Source organism: Saccopteryx leptura, chromosome 4 (genome assembly GCF_036850995.1).
Source record: "Saccopteryx leptura isolate mSacLep1 chromosome 4, mSacLep1_pri_phased_curated, whole genome shotgun sequence".
Taxonomy (NCBI): Eukaryota; Metazoa; Chordata; class Mammalia; order Chiroptera; family Emballonuridae; genus Saccopteryx; species Saccopteryx leptura.
Window position 1 is genome coordinate 122,939,082 of NC_089506.1, and position 21,586 is coordinate 122,960,667.

General features: G+C 51.5%; 1 protein-coding gene across 2 annotated transcripts in view; it reads left to right on the plus strand.

Annotated features, from left to right (window-relative positions):
* Positions 1–21,586, plus strand: part of PGS1 (phosphatidylglycerophosphate synthase 1) — a 48,305-nt gene that overhangs the window by 5,920 nt on the left and 20,799 nt on the right. For both annotated transcript variants that reach the window (XM_066381412.1, XM_066381413.1), the window contains 6 exons: positions 7,381–7,570; positions 11,627–11,704; positions 13,861–13,960; positions 15,247–15,436; positions 17,533–17,711; positions 19,567–20,088. In XM_066381412.1, coding sequence (XP_066237509.1) covers positions 7,381–7,570; positions 11,627–11,704; positions 13,861–13,960; positions 15,247–15,436; positions 17,533–17,711; positions 19,567–20,088 — 1,259 coding nt within the window. The remainder of the gene's footprint in view (positions 1–7,380; positions 7,571–11,626; positions 11,705–13,860; positions 13,961–15,246; positions 15,437–17,532; positions 17,712–19,566; positions 20,089–21,586) is intronic.

Below are 21,586 nucleotides of genomic sequence, written 5' to 3' on the forward strand. Positions count from 1 at the left end.
CATGGTGTGGTTTATAGTCTAGATTTCTGGCCCCTCGATGTAATAATCACCTTCCTTTTGGGCAAATCCAAGAAGAGGCATCTGGCCAGTGCATAGCCAGCTGCTGGCAGCCTGGCTGCTTGGGCCGCACTTGTTGTGGAAGTTCCACGGGCCTGGGTCCGTTGTAACCTGTGGGAATCTGGTAATCTACTCACTTCCCTGGCAGTTTGGGTCTTGCGTTAGTCAGGAAGGGCTGCTGCTGGCCCAGGGCTCCAGGAAGTACGGTACATTCAGGTAGTTTCTTGAGCCTTTCTCAGGAAGTGCTATGACTGTTGCTCTTTTCTCATTAGTTCACTTTTTTTTTTTAAATGTTTAAATGACTGAGGGGGAAGGGTGGGTTTTTCTTAAAAAAGTAGTTTCTGAAAATATGGCAATCTGGAGAGCGCAGTTTCTCTTAAAAACTGTCTTTTTTTACGAATTTGAAGAGGACCCAAGTCACAGAGTCTATACCATGAATCTTTTTTTCTTTTTTTTTTTTTGGTGGTAGAGACAGAGAGAGGGACAGATAGGGACAGACAGGAAGGGAGAGAGATGATAAGCATCAATTACTCGTTGCAGCACCTTAGTTCATTGATTGCTTTCTCATAGGTGCCTTGACTGGGGGGCCACAGCAGACTGAGTGACCCCTTTCTCAAGCCAGCAACCTTGGGCTCAAGCTGGTGAGCCTTGCTCAAACCTGATGAGCCTGCGCTCAAGCCAGTGACCTTGAGGTTTCGAACCTGGGTCCTCTGCATCCCAGTCCGATGCTCCATCCATTGTGCCACCGCCTGGTCAGGCTGTACCACGAATCTTATCTTAGAGTTCCCGAAGGCTCACACAGCTTTTGACCAAGGCTCTGAGCCCACAGAGGGGGACAGTTAATGCCCATGTTCCATACAGAGGCTCAAAATCCTGCACTGTCCAGCGTGGAGTTGAGGTTAGCATCTGAGGACAGTTTTCTGGCATCACTCTATTCTTTGTTCAGTGTCCCATGCACACTGTTTTGAAAAAACCCTAGTAGACTGGCCTGCTTACTGTGTCTCATGTGTCTGCACTGACCACAAGGAGCTCTGTGAGACTCAGGTCCACTGTTGCACATCTGGACAAAGGAGAAATGCTGGCGGTGGCCATATTTTCCCATGGGTATGGGCAGCTTCAGTTTGGTAACCTGGAGGACTCCTGTCTGCCACGAAGAGCAGCACTGTCTGTGTCCCTGAGGTTCCCTGGAGGAGGTATGCCTGGAGGATCTCAGCTGTGGCTCTGCTCTCGCTGGCTCAGTGTGGCGGACTACTCTGAACTCACATCCCATGGCCGTCCCATGCCTCATGAGGTGGGTGGTCTTCATTGTCCTGTCTAGGGCCAGGTAGGCATCTACTGTCCTCGCTTAGTGGTGGCCCTCAGTCCAGGCGTTCAGGGACAAGAGCATCAGTACGCACTGTCCTTAGTCAAGGCAGCTTAGATGTGGATTCCTCTTGGTAAAGATGGGAAGAAGCTGCCGTCCTCTCAGCACCCCCTTCCTTCATACTCACTGTGCCCCCTAGAGTCACCTGGCTACCCACTCTCCCATCCTCTCACCCCACTCCCCAAAACCCTCTCTGGTGGTAGAATGGAGTCCCAGGTCAGAGGTCCTTGGTACTTAGGTCCAGCCCATCCCCCAGTTCAGGGAATTTGTCTGCAGCTTCCAAGGGAAGCCTTAAACCACATGGCTGAATCTTTACCCAAGTCAGGTGCGCTGTGGTTGCTAGAGCATGCCCTTTGGAAAGGATGCCAGTCTCATTTCACCGTAGAATTGTGGGCTAGGGGTCAGTTTGTATTGTTTGTTTGGAATTTGAATCCTGTTCCCAAAACGCCTCTGACATCCAGAGTATGGAGGGGGCCGACAGAGAACCGTGGCCCTGCACTTTCTCCTCCCTGTGACTAGAAATGGGGGCTAGTGGTATCGAGAAGGGGTGACTTGGGAGCCCAGGTGTAGATGTGGGAATTGTGTGTGTGTACATATGTGTGCATTGTTTAGTTCCCTAAATGTGACTGTGCCAGGGCTGTGTGTGTTTGGTAAAGTGAGCCCAGCTTCCTGCCTCCTCAGATCCGTGGGGTGAGGTTTCTGACCCAGAACATGAGGTTTCTTAGGAAAGCTCCTTGGAGTGAAGGGAAGTCCTGGTGCAGGTGCTCAGCTCCTGGGGCCCAGGGTGACCGTGCAGTAGGGCTGCTGCGAGTGTGGGAGAAACCTTTTCTGGGAAGATTCCCAGCAGTTCCCTGGTGGAAAGTGGGAACTAAACCCATGGGTCCTGGCTGAGGTGGAAGGAAACGGGTCCCTGAGCAGACTCTGGAGAAGCCAGTGGTAGGCACTTAGGTGGGGCAGGCTGCCTGTGCCCTGCAGTGGCAGTTAGGTTTGACTGTTGCCAGTTCAGTTGCAGTCTCCTGGCAGCTGCCACTGAGGGCCTTTAGAAGACACCCTGCTCTTCCTCGCCCCCAGCACCTTTCTCTTTGGTTATGAAATTGCCACTAAGGTCTGGTTCTCTTCGCAGCAAATGCTTGAAACTTGATTGGCTTTTGGCTGCTACTCTTGAAGGAAAAGAAACCTGTCAGTCACAGATTAAACAGGAAGCTACCAGAAAAAGCCCTCAATAGATCTTGTACTGAAGCCCTGGTTGAACGTTCCCAGGGAGAGCTGCCTGGCAGGAGTGAGACCTGCCAATGGTGGCCGGAGCCCCTCTCACCCTAGCCTGCCAGAGCGCCTCTCTCCCCGGCAGGACTGAGGTGGCTGTGGGCTGACACCTTTGTAGACTCCTGGGCTGCCTGTTGAGAACCTTTTGGGCTTTTCTGGTTACGGCGGCTTTGGCCTGTTCCTGCTTACTCCTCTCCTTCCCTGTCTGGATCTCGCCAGGTTTTGAAAGCCCATTGTAAGACAGAGTGTGCAGGGAGTTGCAAAGCCTCCCCAGTAGCTCAGGAATCACTCAAAGCACAGGGACTGTGTATCTTGACCCTCCTTAGTTAATTTTAGCATTCTCTTGTGTTCTCCCATAGTTTCAGGTGTGTAAGCTTGTGAGGCCACCAGGTCTGTGGGGGGCAGGGACTGTGCTGGCTCTTCATTTGTGCCCTCCTTGGTGCTCAGTAGGTACGTGGTGATTTGGATGGTGGTCCAGGTTTGCACTTGCCCTCTCCCAGATAGCCAAGGAGGTGTTTCCTCATCTTCCTTTTTGGGAACCTATTGAGTCTCTTGGCTTGCAGGAAGAATGTATGGGGACTGACTGCCTGGGGCAGCAGGTGATGCCAGGTTCCTTTTTTATGGTCCAAGTGCTGATGAGCACTGGGAGGCCAGGCAGTAAGCTGGTCTTAGCCCTGTGGGGTTGTCCACCTGAGGTGGACTGTGCTTGATTAGTGCATCTTGGGCTCTGGGCCCCTGTGGGCTTCACATTGATAGGCTCTCCCATGCACAGCTCTCCCATGTCTCTGGTTTTCCGTTGGACTGAAGGACCGCTGCTCTCTGGAAGGTAGCCTGGAGCACAGCAGGATGGCCTACAGTCTGGGAAACCGAAGCAGCAGTCCCTTGTTTAGCATCTTTTTTTTTTTTTTTTTTTTTTTTTTCATTTTTCTGAAGCTGGAAACGGGGAGAGACAGTCAGACAGACTCCCGCATGCGCCCGACCGGGATCCACCCGGCACGCCCACCAGGGGGCGATAATCTGCCCATCCTGGGCGTCGCCATGTTGCGACCAGAGCCACTCTAGCGCCTGAGGCAGAGGCCACAGAGCCATCCCCAGCGCCCGGGCCATCTTTGCTCCAATGGAGCCTTGGCTGCGGGAGGGGAAGAGAGAGACAGAGAGGAAAGCGCGGCGGAGGGGTGGAGAAGCAAATGGGCGCTTCTCCTGTGTGCCCTGGCCGGGAATCGAACCCGGGTCCTCCGCACGCTAGGCCGACGCTCTACCGCTGAGCCAACCGGCCAGGGCCTTGTTTAGCATCTAAGCCTTTTGTTTGCAGCTACTCATTACCTGGGAGCCAGAAAAACTTAGCAAGGTGATGCCATGCATGCGCATGTGTGTGCAGTCACCACCGGCTTAGAGACAGCGGGCAAGGACAGTTGGCTTTCTCATCTCTGCCTTCTGAGGCTTCCCAGGATCCAGGGAGTTGGTATCTTCCATGTTGACTAAAGTTTTCTTGGCCCTGTGTTGGCAGTGACAGACCAGTGGGCTTTCTGGGAAGCACAATTGTGGGCCATCTGGCTTCTGTAGGGCCATATGCAAACCCTGGGACGATTTAGCGCTTCATTAGGAGGCAAGTTCCTGTCGTCATCTTCCTGGAATCTGTGGCCTTTCATCCCGCCAGGTGTGTAAGTATCCTTTCCCCTAGTCTTAGAGGTGTGCAAACACGTCACACACTGAGGAGGATTTTCTTTTTTTTTTTTTAATTTTATTTATTTTTTTACAGAGAGAGAGAGAGTCAGAGACAGGAATAGCAGGGACAGACAGGAACAGAGAGAGATGAGAAGCATCAATCATCAGTTTTTCATTGCGCATTCTTCATCTTAGTTGTTCATTGATTGCTCTCTCATATGTTCCTTGACCGCGGGCCTTCAGCAGACCGAGTAACCCCTTGCTCGAGCCAGCGACCTTGGGTCCAAGCTGGTGAGCTTTTGCTCAAACCAGATGAGCCCGTGCTCAAGCTGGTGACCTCGGGGTCTCGAACCTGGGTCCTTCTGCATCCCAGTCCGACGCTCCATCCACTGTGCCACTGCCTGGTCAGGCCTCAGGCGGATTTTCTTGCTGCAGTTTTTGGGAATTCAGATGAGGCCCAGGTTTGTGAGGGGCATGCTCTTCCTGGCTCTGCAGATGTTCCAATCCCAGAGCAGCAGAGATGTGGCTCCCTAGGCAGGGCTGTCCCCGCAGTCACAGCCACAGGGAACTGCAGGCCTGGGTGCAGCTTCCTGTGATTGGTCCGGCGCACCCAGAGGAGGGCTGTGATCTCCTGAGGAAGATGTGTCCAGTGGGGAAGGGACAATGTCGTCACTGCTGGCACTGCTGGATACAACCTCTCCCCACCATCTTCCTGCTCCAGCTTTTCTCTCCACAGCCGAGTATTAAAGAGAAAACTTGTTTTTACCCTTAAGAATATTTTGTAAGGCCCTGGCTGGTTGGCTCAGCGGTAGAGCGTCGGCCTGGCGTGCGGGGGACCCGGGTTCGATTTCCGGCCAGGGCACATAGGAGAAGCGCCCATTTACTTCTCCACCCCCCACTCCCTCCATCCTCTTTGTCTCTCTCTTCCCCTCCCGTAGCCAAGGCTCCATTGGAGCAAAGATGGCCCGGGCGCTGGGGATGGCTCCTTGGCCTCTGCCCCAGGCGCTAGAGTGGCTCTGGTTGTGGCAGAGCGAAGCCCCAGAGGGGCAGAGCATTGCCCCCTGGTGGGCAGAGCGTTGCCCCTGGTGGGTGTGCCGGGTGGATCCCGGTCGGGCGCATGCGGGAGTCTGTCTGACTGTCTCTCCCTGTTTCCAGCTTCAGAAAAACACACACACACAAAAATATATATATATATATATATTTTGTAAATTTTATTTTTTGGGTCAAGTATTGAATTAATTAATATTTTGAGAAAGTTTTTTCTTTTCTGGATCCTCGCCTAAGTGAAAGCCCCATTTATCTCAGTCACACTGATGGGGGTCTGGTGGCAATCGTCACTGACCCTGGACTTGCCCTATGCTCAGGAGCCCTCTTGGGCTCTTGAAGGCAGTGTGGGGGCGGCGTTAGCAGGGCTGAGGCTGCTGTGAGTTACTGTGGCCACTGTAAACCTGGACTTGTTTGGAAACGGCTTAAAGTCTGGGGCTTACCCACAGGCATTGCACTTCCCTAGTTGCTCAGCTAATACGGACTCACGGGAAAACTTTTCTGCATGGTTCGAGTTGGACTCACTTAAAATAGTTGAGAAAATCTGAAATGGGTCCACCCCTACCTCACATTCCTAGTAATTGAGAAAGACTTCTTTTCTTTTTATTAAGGGAGTGAGACAGACAGACAGGAAGGAAGAGAGATGAGAAGCATCAATTCTTTGTTGCGGCACCTTAGTTGTTCATCAATTGCTTTTTCATATGTGCCTTGACTTGGGGGCTCCAGCTGAGCCAGTGACCCCTTGCTCAAGCCAGCGTCCTTGGGATCCACGCTCAAGCCGGGGACCCCACACTGAAGCTGGTGAGCCCATGCTCAAGCTAGTGACCTCAGGGTTTCAAACCTGGGTCCTTAGAGTCCCAGGTTGATGCTCTATCCACTATGCCAGTGGTCCCCAACCTTTTTTGGGCCACGGACTGGTTTAATGTCAGAAAATATTTTCACGGACCGGCCTCTAGGGTGGGACGGATAAATATTGAATATATCACGTGACCGAGACAAGTGTCAAGTGTGAGTCTTAGACGGATGTAACAGAGGGAATCTGGTCATTTTTTAAAAATAAAACATCATTCAGACTTAAATGTAAATAAAATGGAAATAATGTAAGTTATTTATTCTTTCTCCGCAGACCGGTACCAGTCCACGGCCCAGGGGTTGGGGACCACTGCACTACGCCACCTCTAGTCAGGCTCTTTTTTTTTTTTTTTCCTGAAGCTGGAAATGGGGAGGCAGTCAGACAGACTCCCACATGCGCCCGACCGGGATCCACCGGGCACGCCCACCAGAGGGCGATGCTCTGCCCATTGGGGCGTTTCTCTGTTGCGACCAGAGCCACTCTAGCGCCTGAGGCAGAGACCATGGGGCCATCCCCAGCGCCGGGGCCATCTTTGCTCCAATGGAGCCTTGGCTGGGGAGGGGAAGAGAGAGACAGAGAGGAAGGAGAGGGGGAGGGGTGGAGAAGCAGATGGGCGCTTCTCCTGTGTGCCCTGGCCGGGAATCGAACTGGGACTTCCGCACACCAGGCCAACGCTCTACCACTGAGCCAACCGGCCAGGGCCTTTTTTTTTTTTTTAAACTATATTTTACTTATTGATTTCAGAGAGAGAGACAGAAATATTGGTCTGTTCCTGTATGTGTCCTGACGGGGGATTGAACCAGCAACTTTTACATATTGGCGATGCTCTAACCAGTGGTTGGCAAACTGTGACTCGCGAGCCACATGCAGCTCTTTGGCCCCTTGAGTGCAGCTCTTTGGCCAGCTTGGCAGTACCCTAATTAAGTTAATAACAGTGTACCTACCTATATAGTTTAAGTTTAAAAAATTTGGCTCTCAAAAGAGATTTCAGTCGTTGTACTGTTGATATTTGGCTCTGCTGACTAATGAGTTTGCTGACCACTGTTCTAACCAACTGAGCTACCCGGCCAGGGCTGAAAGAGACTTCTGAGGAAGTATTTGAGAAGTATAGCCCTTTGCATGTCTCTTTAACCAGGTCACCATGGCTGCTGTTGGCTCCTTTGCTGTCCCCAGCTGTCCCCCAGGTGCCCTCCTCTCCTTGCTGCCTGTGTCCAGAAGGTGTGCACAGGTTCCAATGGATCAGAAACCTGGTCCCAGAGTTTGGCGTCTGCAGCTCCCACATCCGGGTGCTTTCTTCCCCCACAGAGTTTTTTGAGCTCATGAAGGTAAGTTGTGTCTAAGGGAGGGCAGGATGGACATTTGAATATGGGATTCTGTTTGGAGGTTTTTGATAGCCACTCAGCCTACCTCCTGTGGGTTCTGCCTGTTGGGTTTCAGCGAGCCATGATCAGAGCCCTCCCTGCATGGCTAATGGAGAGTAGCCCAGACTCAGGGTAGTGAGGGTCAGGTCCTGGGTTCTGATTCTGATGGACACATTGTTTCCTCTGTTCTGTGGTGAAGGTGTAGCCCACTAGAAGGGAGGTGAGTGAGGGTGAGTACACGCAGCACCACCCTACTGAAGACAGCTGGGAAGAAATGGACCTGGTTCTAGTCAGGGCACGGTAGGCCCTGCCCGTGGTGGGAGGTACTTCCAGAACAAGGAGCATCATCTCCGGAGACGTAATGTGCAGGAAGTGAACACCCCTCCTACTCACAAGTGGGATTCGGTACAGAAGAGGTGGCCAGAAGCCTCTTGTTTCATGAAGAGATGTTTACAGTTAACTGCAAGATTTGAACTCTGGCTTTAGGCCCTTATAATCCACTTTTTTGCTATCTAAAGTTTGTGCGGGAGAGATGTGAACCTTTGCGCTTGAGGGTCCACTCAGGTGTTCATGCCGAATCTAGTTATTTGTGGTTAAACCACTAATTGGAATGAAGTAATTCATCGCTAATTAATGTTTACTAACATGAACTCTCTGAGTTCATATTAACACTGATGTTAAAATTCACGTATGGGAGCCTGACCTGTGGTGGTGCAGTGGATAAAGCGTCGACCTGGAAATGTTGAGGTCGCCGGTTCGAAACCCTGGGCTTGCCTGGTCAAGGCACATATGGGAGTTGATGCTTCCAGCTCCTCCCCCCCTTCTCTATCTCTGTCTCTCTTTCCTCTCTCTCCCTCTCTGTCTCTCTCCTCTCTAAAAATGAATAAATAAAAAAATTTAAAAAAAAATTCAGGTATGGCCTGACCAGGCAGTGGTGCAGTGGATAGAGCATCGGACTGGGATGCGGAAGGACCCAGGTTCGAGACCCCCAGGGTTGCCATCTTGAGCACGGGCTCATCTGGCTTGAGCAAAAAGCTCACTAGCATGGACCCAAGGTCACTGGCTCGAGTGGGGGGTTACTCAGTCTGAAGGCCCGCGGTCATGGCACATATGAGAAAGCAGTGAACAACTATGGTGTTGCAACGAAAAACTGATGATTGATGCTTCTCATCTCTCTCTGTTCCTGTCTGTCTGTCCCTGTCTATCCCTCTATCTGACACTCTCTCTGTCTCTGTAAAAAAAAAAATTCAGGTATGGCCTGACCAGGTGGTGGTGCTGTGGATAGAGCATTGGACTGGGATATGGAGGACCCAGGTTCGAAACCATGAGGTCACTGGCTTGAGCGCGGGCTCATCTGGTTTGAGCAAGGCTCACCAGCTTGAGTCCAAGGTCGCTGGCTTGAACAAGGGGTCACTCGCTTTTCCGTAGGCCCCCCACCCCTGTCAAGGCACATATGAGAAAGCAATCTTTGAACAACTAAGATGCCGCAACAAAGAATTAATGCTTCTCATCTCTCTTCTGTTTATCTGTCCTTCTCTCTGTCACCAAAAAAAAAAAAGTTGAGGTATGATGAGGTCAGACAGGTGGAATGCTGGGAGGTGGTGGGAGATGCATACAGAGTCATTATTGTGCTGAACGAACTCTTCACATGAATGCTCACACACTTCTCACACTTGTTGTTCTGTGGATCTGCACCTTGCTTAATTCCTGGCTGCTCATTTCTGAACGAATTATGTGTGAGTGTGTGCGTGTGCTCTCTTCACCCTCACTGCTCTGCCTTGCTCGCCTGACCCCCCACATCCATGTTTGTGTAGCATTGATGCTCAGGCTGTTTTGCTTTTTGCTCCCGCTTTGTTCTGTACTTGACTGGAAGAATGGAAGAATCTGGCTCTTCTTTTTTTTTACAGAGACAGAGTCAGAGAGAGACAGACAGACAGGAATGGAGAGAGATGAGAAGCATCAATCATTAGTTATTTTTATTTATTTAAAAAATTTTTTATTTATTTATTCATTTTAGAGAGGAGAGAATGAGAGAGAGAAAGAGAGAAAGAAAGAGAAAGGGGGGAGGAGCAGGAAGCATCAACTCCCATATGTGCCTTGACCAGGCAAGTGCAGGTTTCGAACCGGTGACCTCAGCATTCCAGATTGACGCTTTATCCACTGCGCCACCACAGATCAGGCAATCATTAGTTTTTCTTTGCAACACCTTAGTTCATTGATTGCTTTCTCATGTGTGCCTTGACCGTGGGGCTACAGCAGACCGAGTGGACCCCTTGCTTGAGCCAGCAACCTTGGGTCCAAGCTGGTGAGCTTTTTTTTTTTTTTAATTTTTTTTATTTTTTATTTTTTTTACAGAGACAGAGAGTCAGAGGGAGGGATAGACAGGGACAGACAGACAGGAACGGAGAGATGAGAAGCATCAATCATTAGTTTTTCGTTGCACGTTGTGACACCTTAGTTGTTTATTGCTTGCTTTCTCATATGTGCCTTGACCGTGGGGCTACAGCTGACCGAGTAACCCCTTGCTGGAGCCAGCGACCTTGGGTCCAAGCTTGTGAGCTTTGCTCAAACCAGATGAGCTCGCGCTCAAGCTGGCGACCTCGGGGTCTCGAACCTGGGTCCTCTGCATCCCAGTCCGTCGCTCTATGCACTGCGCCACCGCCTGGTCAGGCTGAATCCGAGTCTTCTTAAGTATCCTGATCAACTTCAATGAAAGACTGAGTTTCAACGTGGTGATCCCCTGGCTAGGAGGCCAGACTGCACTGCGCACCTGCCTGGTGGGTGGGGCTGCCAAGGCCTAGAAGGAGCCAGGCCTTTTCCTGCCTTCTGAACCGGGTTGTGGGCTGGGTTTGGCACATGCTATGCTGGGTGGGATGTTCCTTCCCAGGGTGGACCGAGTGGCTGTGTTCCCTGGGAACAGAATGCAGCTGAGTCCCACCTGGTCCCCATGCTGTCAATATAGCGGCGCTGAGCCAGAGGACCTGGGGTTCCGCAGTGGGCAGTCAGGTGGTCTGGCTGCCTGACCTGAACTGCCTGGTGTTTTACAGTTGTCCTCCTTACTTTCTCTTTCTTCATAATCACTTTCCCCGTAAGCATTCATCTTAATAAATAACAAGACAAAGGAAACTTGGGAGATTCTCTTGTTTTCCCAGTGTGTAAGCCTTTTCCCATGGTATGTTTGTGAATTTATCTGGCAAGCTGCCCCTCTTATGCTGACAGTGCCAGTCATGGGTGTGATCCCTCCTTGATGGGAAAGAGGAACACCCTCTTAGTCTGCACTCCTCCTGCAAACCTCGCTGTCTTGTGTGGTGTGCTGCGCTTGGCTCTGGAGCATGCTTCTGTTCTTCTGGCCCTTCCCTGGCCACCTCCTCTAGGGCAGGACTGCCTCGAGTTCTGGTGATGGGGGCAGTTCTGCAGTGACTCAAGCAGGGCTAGGGAGAGGACACCAGCTGTCAGGACTATTACGATGTGTCATCGTTGAATGTTGGGATGTTCTGTTTATGTGTCTCGATACCTGTCTGTCTGCATTTCAATAGTAATACGTGCTTATTATAAAACCGCGCAGGTGGCGGTGGCATGGAGTGCAGGTTTGCACCTGCATCCTCCTTTAGCAGTGCTTCTCCATGTGCGTTCTGCATGCCCTGCACACACATGTGCAGGTGTGTGTGGTGTGGTGAGGGGTGGAAGCGTGGCTTGCGTGCTGTGCAGTGACTTGTGTCTGTCAGCACTGCTGTGTAGACGTCTCCCAGGCGTGGTACACAGTGTCCCCTCCTTAGTGGCTGCGTGGTATCTCGGGCAGTGCGGTCATGCTTTACTTCTAGGCAGAGCATTTTAGTGAGGATTGTGGGTCCTGTTTTGTAGGTTCCCATACACATTTTGGGCTTGCTTTAAACATTGATTAGTGAAGATATAGAGTAGCTCAGCTTGGGGTGTTGTTTACCTCAAGGTCATAGTATTATCTATATGTTCTCAGCAAACTGTGAAATGGTGATTATGAATTCTGAATTGTCTTTCTTTCAGGGGCAGATAAAAGTAGCCAAGAGGCGGGTAGTGATGGCATCCCTCTACCTGGGGACAGGTCCTTTGGAACAGGAACTGGTAAGGGTTACAAAGGAGGTGGTCTTGGTTGAGCGGTGAACTACCTGCAGACCTTACGCTGTGTTGGGGTGGGCGCAGGGCGGCTCTTTCTCAGGCCCCGTCTGTCTCATGGCTGTTCTGGCTGTTGTTGCCCCATGTACTGGGGTATGTCAGGACAGTGAGGAGGGTGTGGGGAGGCCTGTGTGCCCCTCACCCTGGAAAGGGTCCCTGGCAGCTGTGTGCTAGTCTGGGGCTCACCAGATCTAGCTACTGCCTGTGTTTGGGTGGCCTGTGAGCGGGGACTGGTTTTACGTTTCATATGATTGGAAAATAGCAAAAGAAGGTTAATAATTCATCCATTTAAAAAGCACATGAAATGCACATTTCTATTTCCATAAATAAAGCTTTACTGCCCGCCAGGGCACATACAGGGACAGCATATTCCTCATTCTTTCGTTCTTTGTCTCAAAATCAATAAATATTTTTTTAAAAAGGTAAAGCTTTGTTGGAACATTGCCACTTTCTCTCCCTCATGTTTTGTCAGTGCTGCCTTCTCGCTCTAGTGGCAGAGCCAAGTGACTGTGGTGGAGCCCGCCTGGCCTGCGAAGCCCAGAGCACTTCCTTTCCGGCCCTTTACAGAAAGGGCGTTCTGTCTTCGTGCTAGCCACTGGTTTTCAACCGCGTGCCGCAGAGACTTCCAAAGTATGGAATACCTGACAGTTTAGTGAGGCACTGGCCTCTTTTTGTTGTCAACTTAAAATATGACAACAGCTGCGTCAACTTAAAAAATGACAACAGCTGCCTGACCTGTGGTGGCACAGTAGATAGAGTGTCGACCTTGAACCCTGAGGTCACTAGTTTGAAACCCTGGGCTTGCCTGGTCAAGGCACATATGGGAGTTGATGCTTCCTGCTCCTCCCCCCTCTTTCCGCCTTTCTCTCTCTCTCTCTCTCTCTCTCTCTCTCTCTCTCTCTCTCCCCCTCTCTCTCTCTCTCTCTTTCTCTAAAATGAATAAATAAAATGTTAAAAAAACAAAAACAAAAAAAACCCCTGGGTTTGCCCCATTGAGGCACATAGGAGAAGTACCTACTATGAGTTGATACTTCACACTTCTCTCCTTTCTCTCTCTAAAATCAATAAATAAAATCTAAAAAAACCCCAACAACCAACACAACAATAGCCATCCAGTGTGAATCAAAATTATACCTTTTTCTGGTCAGATTGGCAAAATGTGTATTTTTTGGTGTGCCGCAGAATTTTAGTAATTAGTTTATGTGCACTGTGAGATGAAAAAAGGTTGAAAATTGCTGTACTAGACAAGTGAACTGGAGTGCTGGTGGGCTGTCAGATGCCAGGTCTGCGGCCAGCCTTGTTTCACCTGGACTGGCTGTTATGCCATGCCTGTCACCTGCAGTGGGACAGGCAGGGGTAGGAACAAACAGAAGTCACCAGGCTGGCACAGGGTATGCGGGTGCACAGGCGGACCTGTCAGTTGCATTGGAGTGAGCATGCGTGAGGTCAGCATATTGTCTCAGTCCCGCAGGCGGTTTCTGTGCTGAGGTAGTGAAGTGGGCCCATTGCCCTCAGAAGGCACAGGGAAGAGCCGGGCAGCAATGGGTTAGGGTGTGGGGAACGAGGGGTGGTGGTGGGTGAGCATAAGTGTCCCCCTCTTCTCTTACTCTGAGGTAGGGAGGAGGCCTCCTCTCGTTTCAGGACACTCTTACCACAAGGCTCTTTTGGAGAAGAATGTCATATCCAACCATGAGGAGTAGCTGGTGGGTGGGCTGAGTGTTGGACTCGTTTATTCAGCAAATAGTTACCGGCTGCTCCCATGTGTTGGGCATGGCTGGCCTGCTGTGTCTGGGAGGATGACCTGTGGGACATGTGTGGGAGCTGGTGTCTGGAGGGCCTCTCCAAGAGTGGCAGTGTCCAGACCACTCAGGCACCCCACCTGACCCCCACACCGTCTCCCCAAGGCCAGGCTGGAGAGGTCGTCAGGTGGTGTCTTCTGATGACCACTACCGAGGGGTTCTCAGATGAAGGCGTTCTGTGGAGTGGGCTTCTGAGTGCTGATGGGAGGGGGTGTTCAGAGGGGATGGTGGGGCATTGGCTGGTGAGGTGATTTATTCTTAATATGAAATCATCTTTCTGGATCTCATACTTCTGTTTCTTGGTAGGTGGATTGTCTGGAAAGCACTCTAGAAAAATCACTCCAAGCAAAGTTTCCTTCAGACCTCAAGGTGTCCATTCTCTTGGACTTCACGAGGGGCTCGAGAGGTAGGTCTGACACCCTCCCCATGCACCCCTGGGTTTCTTCTTTCTGAACTATTGCTCTTAGGAATTACGTTTGCTTCCCCACCCTCAGCACAGGGGAGGTGCTCTGCAGACTGTCTGCTGCCCCAGGGAGTCTGGCTGTGTAAGTCAGGATTCCTCACTAAAGACAACTTAGGGAAAATGATTTTATTAATTGATTATAGAGAGAGGAGAGAAAGGGGGAAAGGAGCGGGAAACATCAACTCGTAGTTGCTTCTTGGATGTGCCTTGACTGGGCAAGCCCAGGGTTTCAAACCAGCAACTTCAGCATTTCAGGTCAATGTGTTATCTATTGCGCCACCACAGGTCAGGCAAAAAAGTATGGGTTGTTTTGTTTTTTTTTGTGACAGAGACAGAGAGAGACAGAAAGGGGTAGGGTACGGAAAGATAGACAGGAAGGGAAAGATGAGAAGCATTAATTCTTCATTGCGGCACCTTAGTTGCTCATTGATTGCTTTCTCATATGTGCCTTGACTGGGGGGGGGGGTTTGCTACAGCAGACTGAGTGACCTGTTGCTCAAGCCAGCGACCTTGGGCTCAAGCTGGTGAGCTTTGCTCAAACCAGATGAGCCCACGCTCAAGCTGGCAACCTTGGGGTTTCGAAACCCCTGACACTTATGCTCACCCACCACCCTGGTTTCTTCACGTCCCAGTCTGATGCTCTAACCACTGCGCCACCACTTGGTCAGGCAAAAAAGAGTGTTTTTGACTCCCATTGGCTGACCTGCTTCAGACTGTTTTTGATTTGGGATTTGGATATGTCAACGAGGACCCGTCTTCTGGCTCTGTGTCCTTTGGACTGGCTTATTCTGTGTAGTGGCCTCTGGCGGACAGGCCCATTTCACTACAACATCTTGTCTGTTGAAAGAGAGCTTCCCTGGTGGTCAGGCCAGAGTTTCCCTTGTGGAGCTGGGGGTGCAAACTCAGGGTGGGTGGAGTCATCTGCAGCCAGACAGAAATGCCAAGAGTGAGGCAGGGTGGCACTCCAAGAGGAGGGTGGATGGGAACTGGTGGGTAAAACAGCAGGTGGCTGCTGTTTGGGCCACATCAGTCCTGTCCAGAGATATTGTGGGTGCCCAGGACAGAAGTTGGTCTGGAGCTCCTCTGGCTAGAAACAGCACCAGCCAGTGGCCAGTTTGGACAGGCAACACAACTATGGGCCCACATAGGCGGCCTTACTTTGTTGGGCTGGCTGCTTTTTCCTGGTGTGACCTGTATGTTCATTTTCTTCTGCTTGCCTATGTGTTCAGGTAGGAAGAACTCTCGCACAATGCTGCTTCCGCTCTTACAGAGGTTTCCAGAACAGGTCCGAGTCTCCCTCTTCCACACCCCGAACCTCCGTGGACTCCTCCGGCTCCTGATCCCTGAGCGCTTCAATGAGACCATTGGCCTCCAGCACATTAAGGTGTACCTCTTTGACAACAACGTCATCCTGAGCGGGTGAGGCTTCCTTCCCGCAGGCTCTCCCGTTGATAGTCTCCAGGGTGGGACAGGGAGGGGACAAGCTTGTCCCCTTGAGCCTTGAGAGCCGCTCGTGCGTCGTCAGTCTGCTTACCTTCCTCTAGGTCTCCTCGGCACTGTGTCTGCCGCGGACGCCCACAAAGGGTGAGTGGAAGGTAGCCAGGGTGCCAGGACATGGGAGCACCCTTGATGTCCCCGGATAAACGGTGGATAGAGAAGTGGTGTATATACACAATGGTATGTTGTTCAGCAATAAACATGGACGGACCCAGAGGGCATTATGCTAAGTGAGATAAGTCAGAGAAAGACATGATCTCACTTAGATGTGGAATCTAAAAAAAAAACACAAAATAAACAAAACAGAACTGACCCACAGATCTAGAGAACAAGCTGATGGTTGCCAAAGGGGAGTGGGTGGGGGATGGGAATAAAAGAAAAATAAATAAATCATAAATAAAATTATATCCTATTTTCTTCATTGTAAAAATAAATCATTGTAAAAATAAAAGGTAGGCAGGGTCTCCTGAGCACACACCACCTGTTGGCCACTACGCCAAGCCCCTTGCATGTGCCACTTAAGTTCTCCCAGCGACCCTGGCTAGCACTTCTGTATGGCCAGCAGATGCAGCTGTCGTCGCCGTTCACATGCAGGTTCTCATTGGATTCGGGCAGATGGTAAAGAAACAGTGGAGCCAAAAGATGGTGGGCCATTCCTTTATTCAGGTCTCGCTCCAGCCTACAAGCAAACACACAGGGAAAACACTTCCCTCTTCATTCAGAGCTCACAAAGCCCTGACACATTCTTCGGTTCCACAGCCAGGAGAATCTTCTCTGGTTTCTCCTAGAATCAAAGACCCCAACAGTCTCAGTGGAGCTCGCAAAAGCCCCTCAGCTCTGGTTCCCCACCTGCACACCTTCTCTTTCCTTGCCAACATGGCTTCTTTCTCTTTATTCTGCAGTCTCTGCTCCTTCTGTACCTCTTTGCAAACATGGCTTCTTTAGCACTCTGCATTCCCTCTGCTTTCATTCTACAAACATGGCTTCTTTTTCTTTTCCTCCTTCTTCTCTCTCCTTTCAAAACTTTCTGATGCGAAAACCTCTTCTTCAGCAAACATTAGCAAAACAATGGCCCTTCCCAAGCAGGAAGGTAATTTGCAATTTTACAGACCACATATACCTGGTGCTGCCCAGCCCCCAATGCAGATTAAAAGTGAGCAAACATAAAAATCATATTTTACAAACTTTGTGTGTGTGTGTGTGTGTGTGTGTTTGTTTTTCTGAAGTTGGAAACGGGGAGGCGGTCAGACAGACTCCCGCATGCGCCCGACCCGGGATCCACCCGGCATGCCCACCAGGGGGCGAAGCTCTGCCCATCTGGGGCGTGTCTCTGTTGCAACCAGAGCCAGTCTAGCTCCCGAGGCAGAGGCCATAGAGCCATCCTCAGTGCCCAGGCCAACTTTGCTCCAATGGAGCCTTGGCTGCAGGAGGGGAAGAGAGACAGAGAGGAAGGAGAGGGGGAGGGGTGGAGAAGCAGATGGGCGCTTCTCCTGTGTGCCCTGGCCGGGAATCGAACCTGGGACTCCTGCACGCCAGGCCGACGCTCTACCACTGAGCCAACCGGCCAGGGCTACAAACTTATTTGACCAACAGCTTCCCTCCCTTTATGCGTGAGAAATCAGAGGGGGGAGTGGGATCTGTGTCGGGCAGAGCCTGCAAAACAGAAAAGACAGAGACAAGAGGGAGTCTCGGTCCTTCTGTGTCCAAACATGGGCACTGTCATTGCTCCGGGACCTGCTCCTGGACCAGCCCCGGGCTGGGGTTGGTGTCTCTTCTCTCAGCTGACTGTCAGTGCTGTGAGGGGAGGGCCTTTGCTGATCATTTTCTTGTGTTACTTCCGTGCCACTCTCACTGTGGTCAGCCTGTTCCTTGTGAGGGTCCTGTGCAGTAGTCGATTGTTGATTGGTTTGTGTCCTGATCTGAGTTGTTACCCTGCTCCTGCTGGCTACCTCAAGACCTGGTTGTAAGCCCGCTGCTGTACCACCTGCCTGAGTCCTCACCTGCTTTTCCCCCTGCAGTGCCAACCTGAGTGACTCCTACTTCACCAACCGCCAGGACCGCTACGTGTTTTTGCAGGACTGTCCCGAGATTGCGGACTTCTTCACGGAGCTGGTGGATGCCGTGGGGGACGTGTCCCTGCAGCTGCAGGGCAATGACACGGTGCAGGTTGTTGAGGGCATGGTACATCCTTACAAAGGTAGGGCCCGGGCTATGCTGCCCTCCTGAGCCTGGGAGTGGGTTGGCATGAGGGCAAGGAGAGCACCAGTGGCCTTACTATGGGTTTGGGAGGCTGAGGTGGCAGGGCCTGGTTCTGCTTTTGTCACTGGAGCCAGACAAGGTGACTCACTGGCCATCAGTCATGCTCTGCGGGTGAGGGAGCCAGGCAGGAAGGTGGAGCGTGGGCTTTGGGCCTGAGCCTGGCCGGGGAGTGAGAGCCTGCTTGCTCTTACAGGAAGTGTCTGAGATGTCTGCCCTCCTCAGGCCCGCCTCCTGCTGCTCACAGGGGCTCTGAGGCTCTTCCCCCATTGAGGTCTGTGGTCTCCTGCCTGGAAAATGAAACGGATAGCCCACAGCCTGTTCATTGGCAAATCCTGGCAGCCAGCATTCCTGGGGGCATTCACATTCCTGTGATTCCTGTGGTTGTGATTTCCTGGTGGCCTCTAAGGTCCACTGCTGAATTTACAAGTGTCAGTGACGAGGGAAAAGGGTTACCCCAGAGCAGAGGAGAGCTCCTTAGGTCCCACCTAGGATGGAAACATCTGAGTGGGGACATCTGTGGAAGCCCCATTGCCATACCAGGGGCCCCTGGGCTGCAGAGCTTGCCAGGTCGCTGTGCCAGTCAGCTACCTACCAGCCTGGATGCACAGTAACAAAGCTCAGTAACAGATATTACCGTTACTTTTTAAGTTTTGTCAATACAAAGTGTATAGAAATTTGTTTTCTCTTGTTATATAAACTAGTATCTACATATTAGTCTCAATTTGTCCTTTGGCTCACAGACCCTAAAATATTTACTCTCTGGATGGAAAACATCAGTTGACCTGGCCTAACTTAACAGTATGCATGTGGAGAAAAGGCCCTGGCCTTCAGGGGAAGAGGAGGTCAGGGTGCTTGGGAGAGGAAGAGTGACTGGGCAGCTCTGAAGGAGCCATCTCCCAGCGTGAGCAGACAGAGGTGCAGGGATGCTCAACCTGAGGCAGCGTAGGAGGGTGGCTGCCCGATGGCTGGTAGCGTCAGAAGCAAGGGACCATGCATGGGGCCATTCCTTCTCTTTAATGCCACCCACACGGCCTCGTGTGTGCCTGTCCTGGCTCAGGCCCGCGCAAGTAGGATGCCTAGAACGGTTGTTCATTGGTGTTTTCAGAGATTCTGCTTTTGACAATGTTTTCGTTCATTCCTGTGTCACTTCCTTTCTCGCACTGAGCTTTGGTCTTTCGCTGTCATTTCCCACTGACTTCTTGAGTTGGATGCTTAGCTCTTAATTTTCAGTCTTTTCTCATCTAATAATAGCAGTTATAGTCCTTTCTTGCTCTTTAGCATGTCTGGATGGCTGCTCATCACCAGGATCTTGTGTAAATTAATATGAGAGTTGGGAGGCCCTCCTGCACGTCACCACCCACATGCTGCCAGCATGTTCCCCCCCATGCTGGTGTCTGTTGACTACTGTGTGGCTCACACTCCTCCTGTCTGCTTGTATTTACACGCCTTCTTATTGATAGATGTCTTGGTGACATCACAGGCATGTGGCTTGTGTGTGTGATCACCGTAGTTGACTCTGAGAAGCCCCCTCCGGTCTTGCCCCTGGCATTAGCCCCACGGTGCCCTCTGCCCTGGTCTCTGTAATCCTCAATGAGCCTGTCCTGTTTAGAAGTTTTTATAAGCTGTATGGGCTGGACCTTTCCCCTGCCCTGAGTGCAGGCTTCGTAAGGCAAGGCTGCACCTGTGTTCAGTGATCAGTGTGGCATGCTTGCCTGGCACGTGTTGTGTTCCCTGTGCTGGGCGGGAGTCCAGGGCCTCCATTTCTTTCCCTTCTCTTCCCCATGTCCCTGCAGGTGACCGGGCTGCGTATTGCAAGGCAGCCAACATGAGGGTCATGGACGTAATCAACTCGGCCCGGACCCGCCAGCAGATGCTGCATGCCCAGACCTTCCACGGTGACTCCCTCCTGATGCAGGGAGATGCAGCAGCCGCTGGTGACCGCAGGCCAGCACCCGACACCTGGATTTACCCACTGATACAGATGAAGCCTTTTGAAATTCAGATTGATGAGATTGTCACCGAGACCCTGCTGACTGAGGCCGAGCGAGGCGCCAAGGTTTACCTTACCACCGGCTATTTTAACCTGACCCAGGCCTACATGGACCTGGTCCTGGGCACGCGGGCCGAGTACCAGATCCTGCTGGCCTCCCCGGAGGTGAACGGTTTCTTCGGGGCCAAGGGGGTGGCGGGTGCCATCCCGGCAGCCTACGTGCACATCGAGCGGCAGTTCTACCGGGAGGTGTGCAGCCTGGGGCAGCAGGAGCGAGTCCAGCTGCAGGAGTACTGGCGGAGGGGCTGGACCTTTCATGCCAAAGGTACAGACAGCAGCCCACAGCCCTGCTGGCTCCTCAGTGCCAACAGAATCCTGTGGGCATGTCACCATGTCCAATTTAAGTACACATCCCTCATGCAAAATCTCTCCTTATGCACCAAAAACTCAGAACCCGAATCATTGAGTGGCTGTGGTAAAACAGGTAGTTGTAGCTCCTCCATAAGTAGGTGATGCAGCCTGATTTTGTCTCCTTGACTGTAGGCTTTTGCTGGTGTGGGCCAGGCCCTTCTCAGGGACAGAGATGGTTAGGGATCATGTATGGCACCGAACAACCCAGCTTTTCAGCCTTTTCCTCACCATTGCACTTTGTTCATAACGGAGGAAGTCAAGGCTATACTCTTATAGCAATCACATGGACAATGCTGCCTCAGAATAGTCAGAGTCCAAATAGCTGTCTTGTTATAACTTCTCAGGCAGCTGTAGAGTCTTTGGAGCAGTCCACAGGAGGAAGAGTCTCAGGTGCAGGATCTGAGGCCTGGATGGGCAAGTTAAACCTGTGCTTAGTGGTGCTATTGTCATTCGGGGAAATGCACAACCAAGTTGCTTAGTCATGAGTCCAGAGGGAGAGGGAATGGTGCAGAGGCCCTGAGCCATGAATGACATCCATGACCTTTCTGATTTCTCTTTAGTGGTTCAGTGGCCTGTTTTTCTCCTGTGCTGGTTCTAGAGGCTTCCAGAACAGCTGAGCGAGGGAGAAGGGGGTGGTGTTTCCTCCGTCTCCCATCCCAGGTGGGGATCCCAGCTGCAGACTGCAGCAGCTCCTTGTCTGTGCTGTTAGACTTGAGGTCATCTTGGAATTCTCAGGTTGAATTCTTTTCTTTCTTTCTTTTTTTTTTTTTTTTACAGAGACAGAGTCAGAGAGAGGGATAGATAGGGACAGACAGACAGGAACAGAGAGAGATGAGAAGTATCAATCATTAGTTTTTCGTTCCGACACCTTAGTTGTTCATTGATTGCTTTCTCATATGTGCCTTGACCGCGGGCCTTCAGCAGACCGAGTAACCCCTTGCTCGAGCCAGGGACCTTGGGTCCAAGCTGGTGAGCTTTGCTCAAACCAGATGAGCCCACACTCAAGCTGGCGACCTCGAGGTCTCGAACCTGGGTCCTCCGCATCCCAGTCCGATGCTCTATCGTCTGCGCCACCGCCTGGTCAGGCTGAATTCTTTTCTTAAACTTGTGTTTTCATGTAGGCTGAACTATAAGAGTTTCAGGCCGCCCCAGACCTGAGACTGGCTCTCCGGGGATGGGACCCAACATGGTGTTTTAAAAAAACTCCCCAGGAGATTCTAATGCCTCTTGGGTGGTTTCTGCTTCCTGCTTGGAGCCCCATGGGCCTGCTCAGGCAGGTGGCATTGTTTGGTGTGGGCAGGGAGCTGCCCCATTGTACTGATCCCAGCACGTGTCACCGGCTATGCCAGGCTGGAGGTCATATGTCGCAACAGGTAGGCTGGCCAGTGGAGGGGTGTAGGGAATATTTTAGG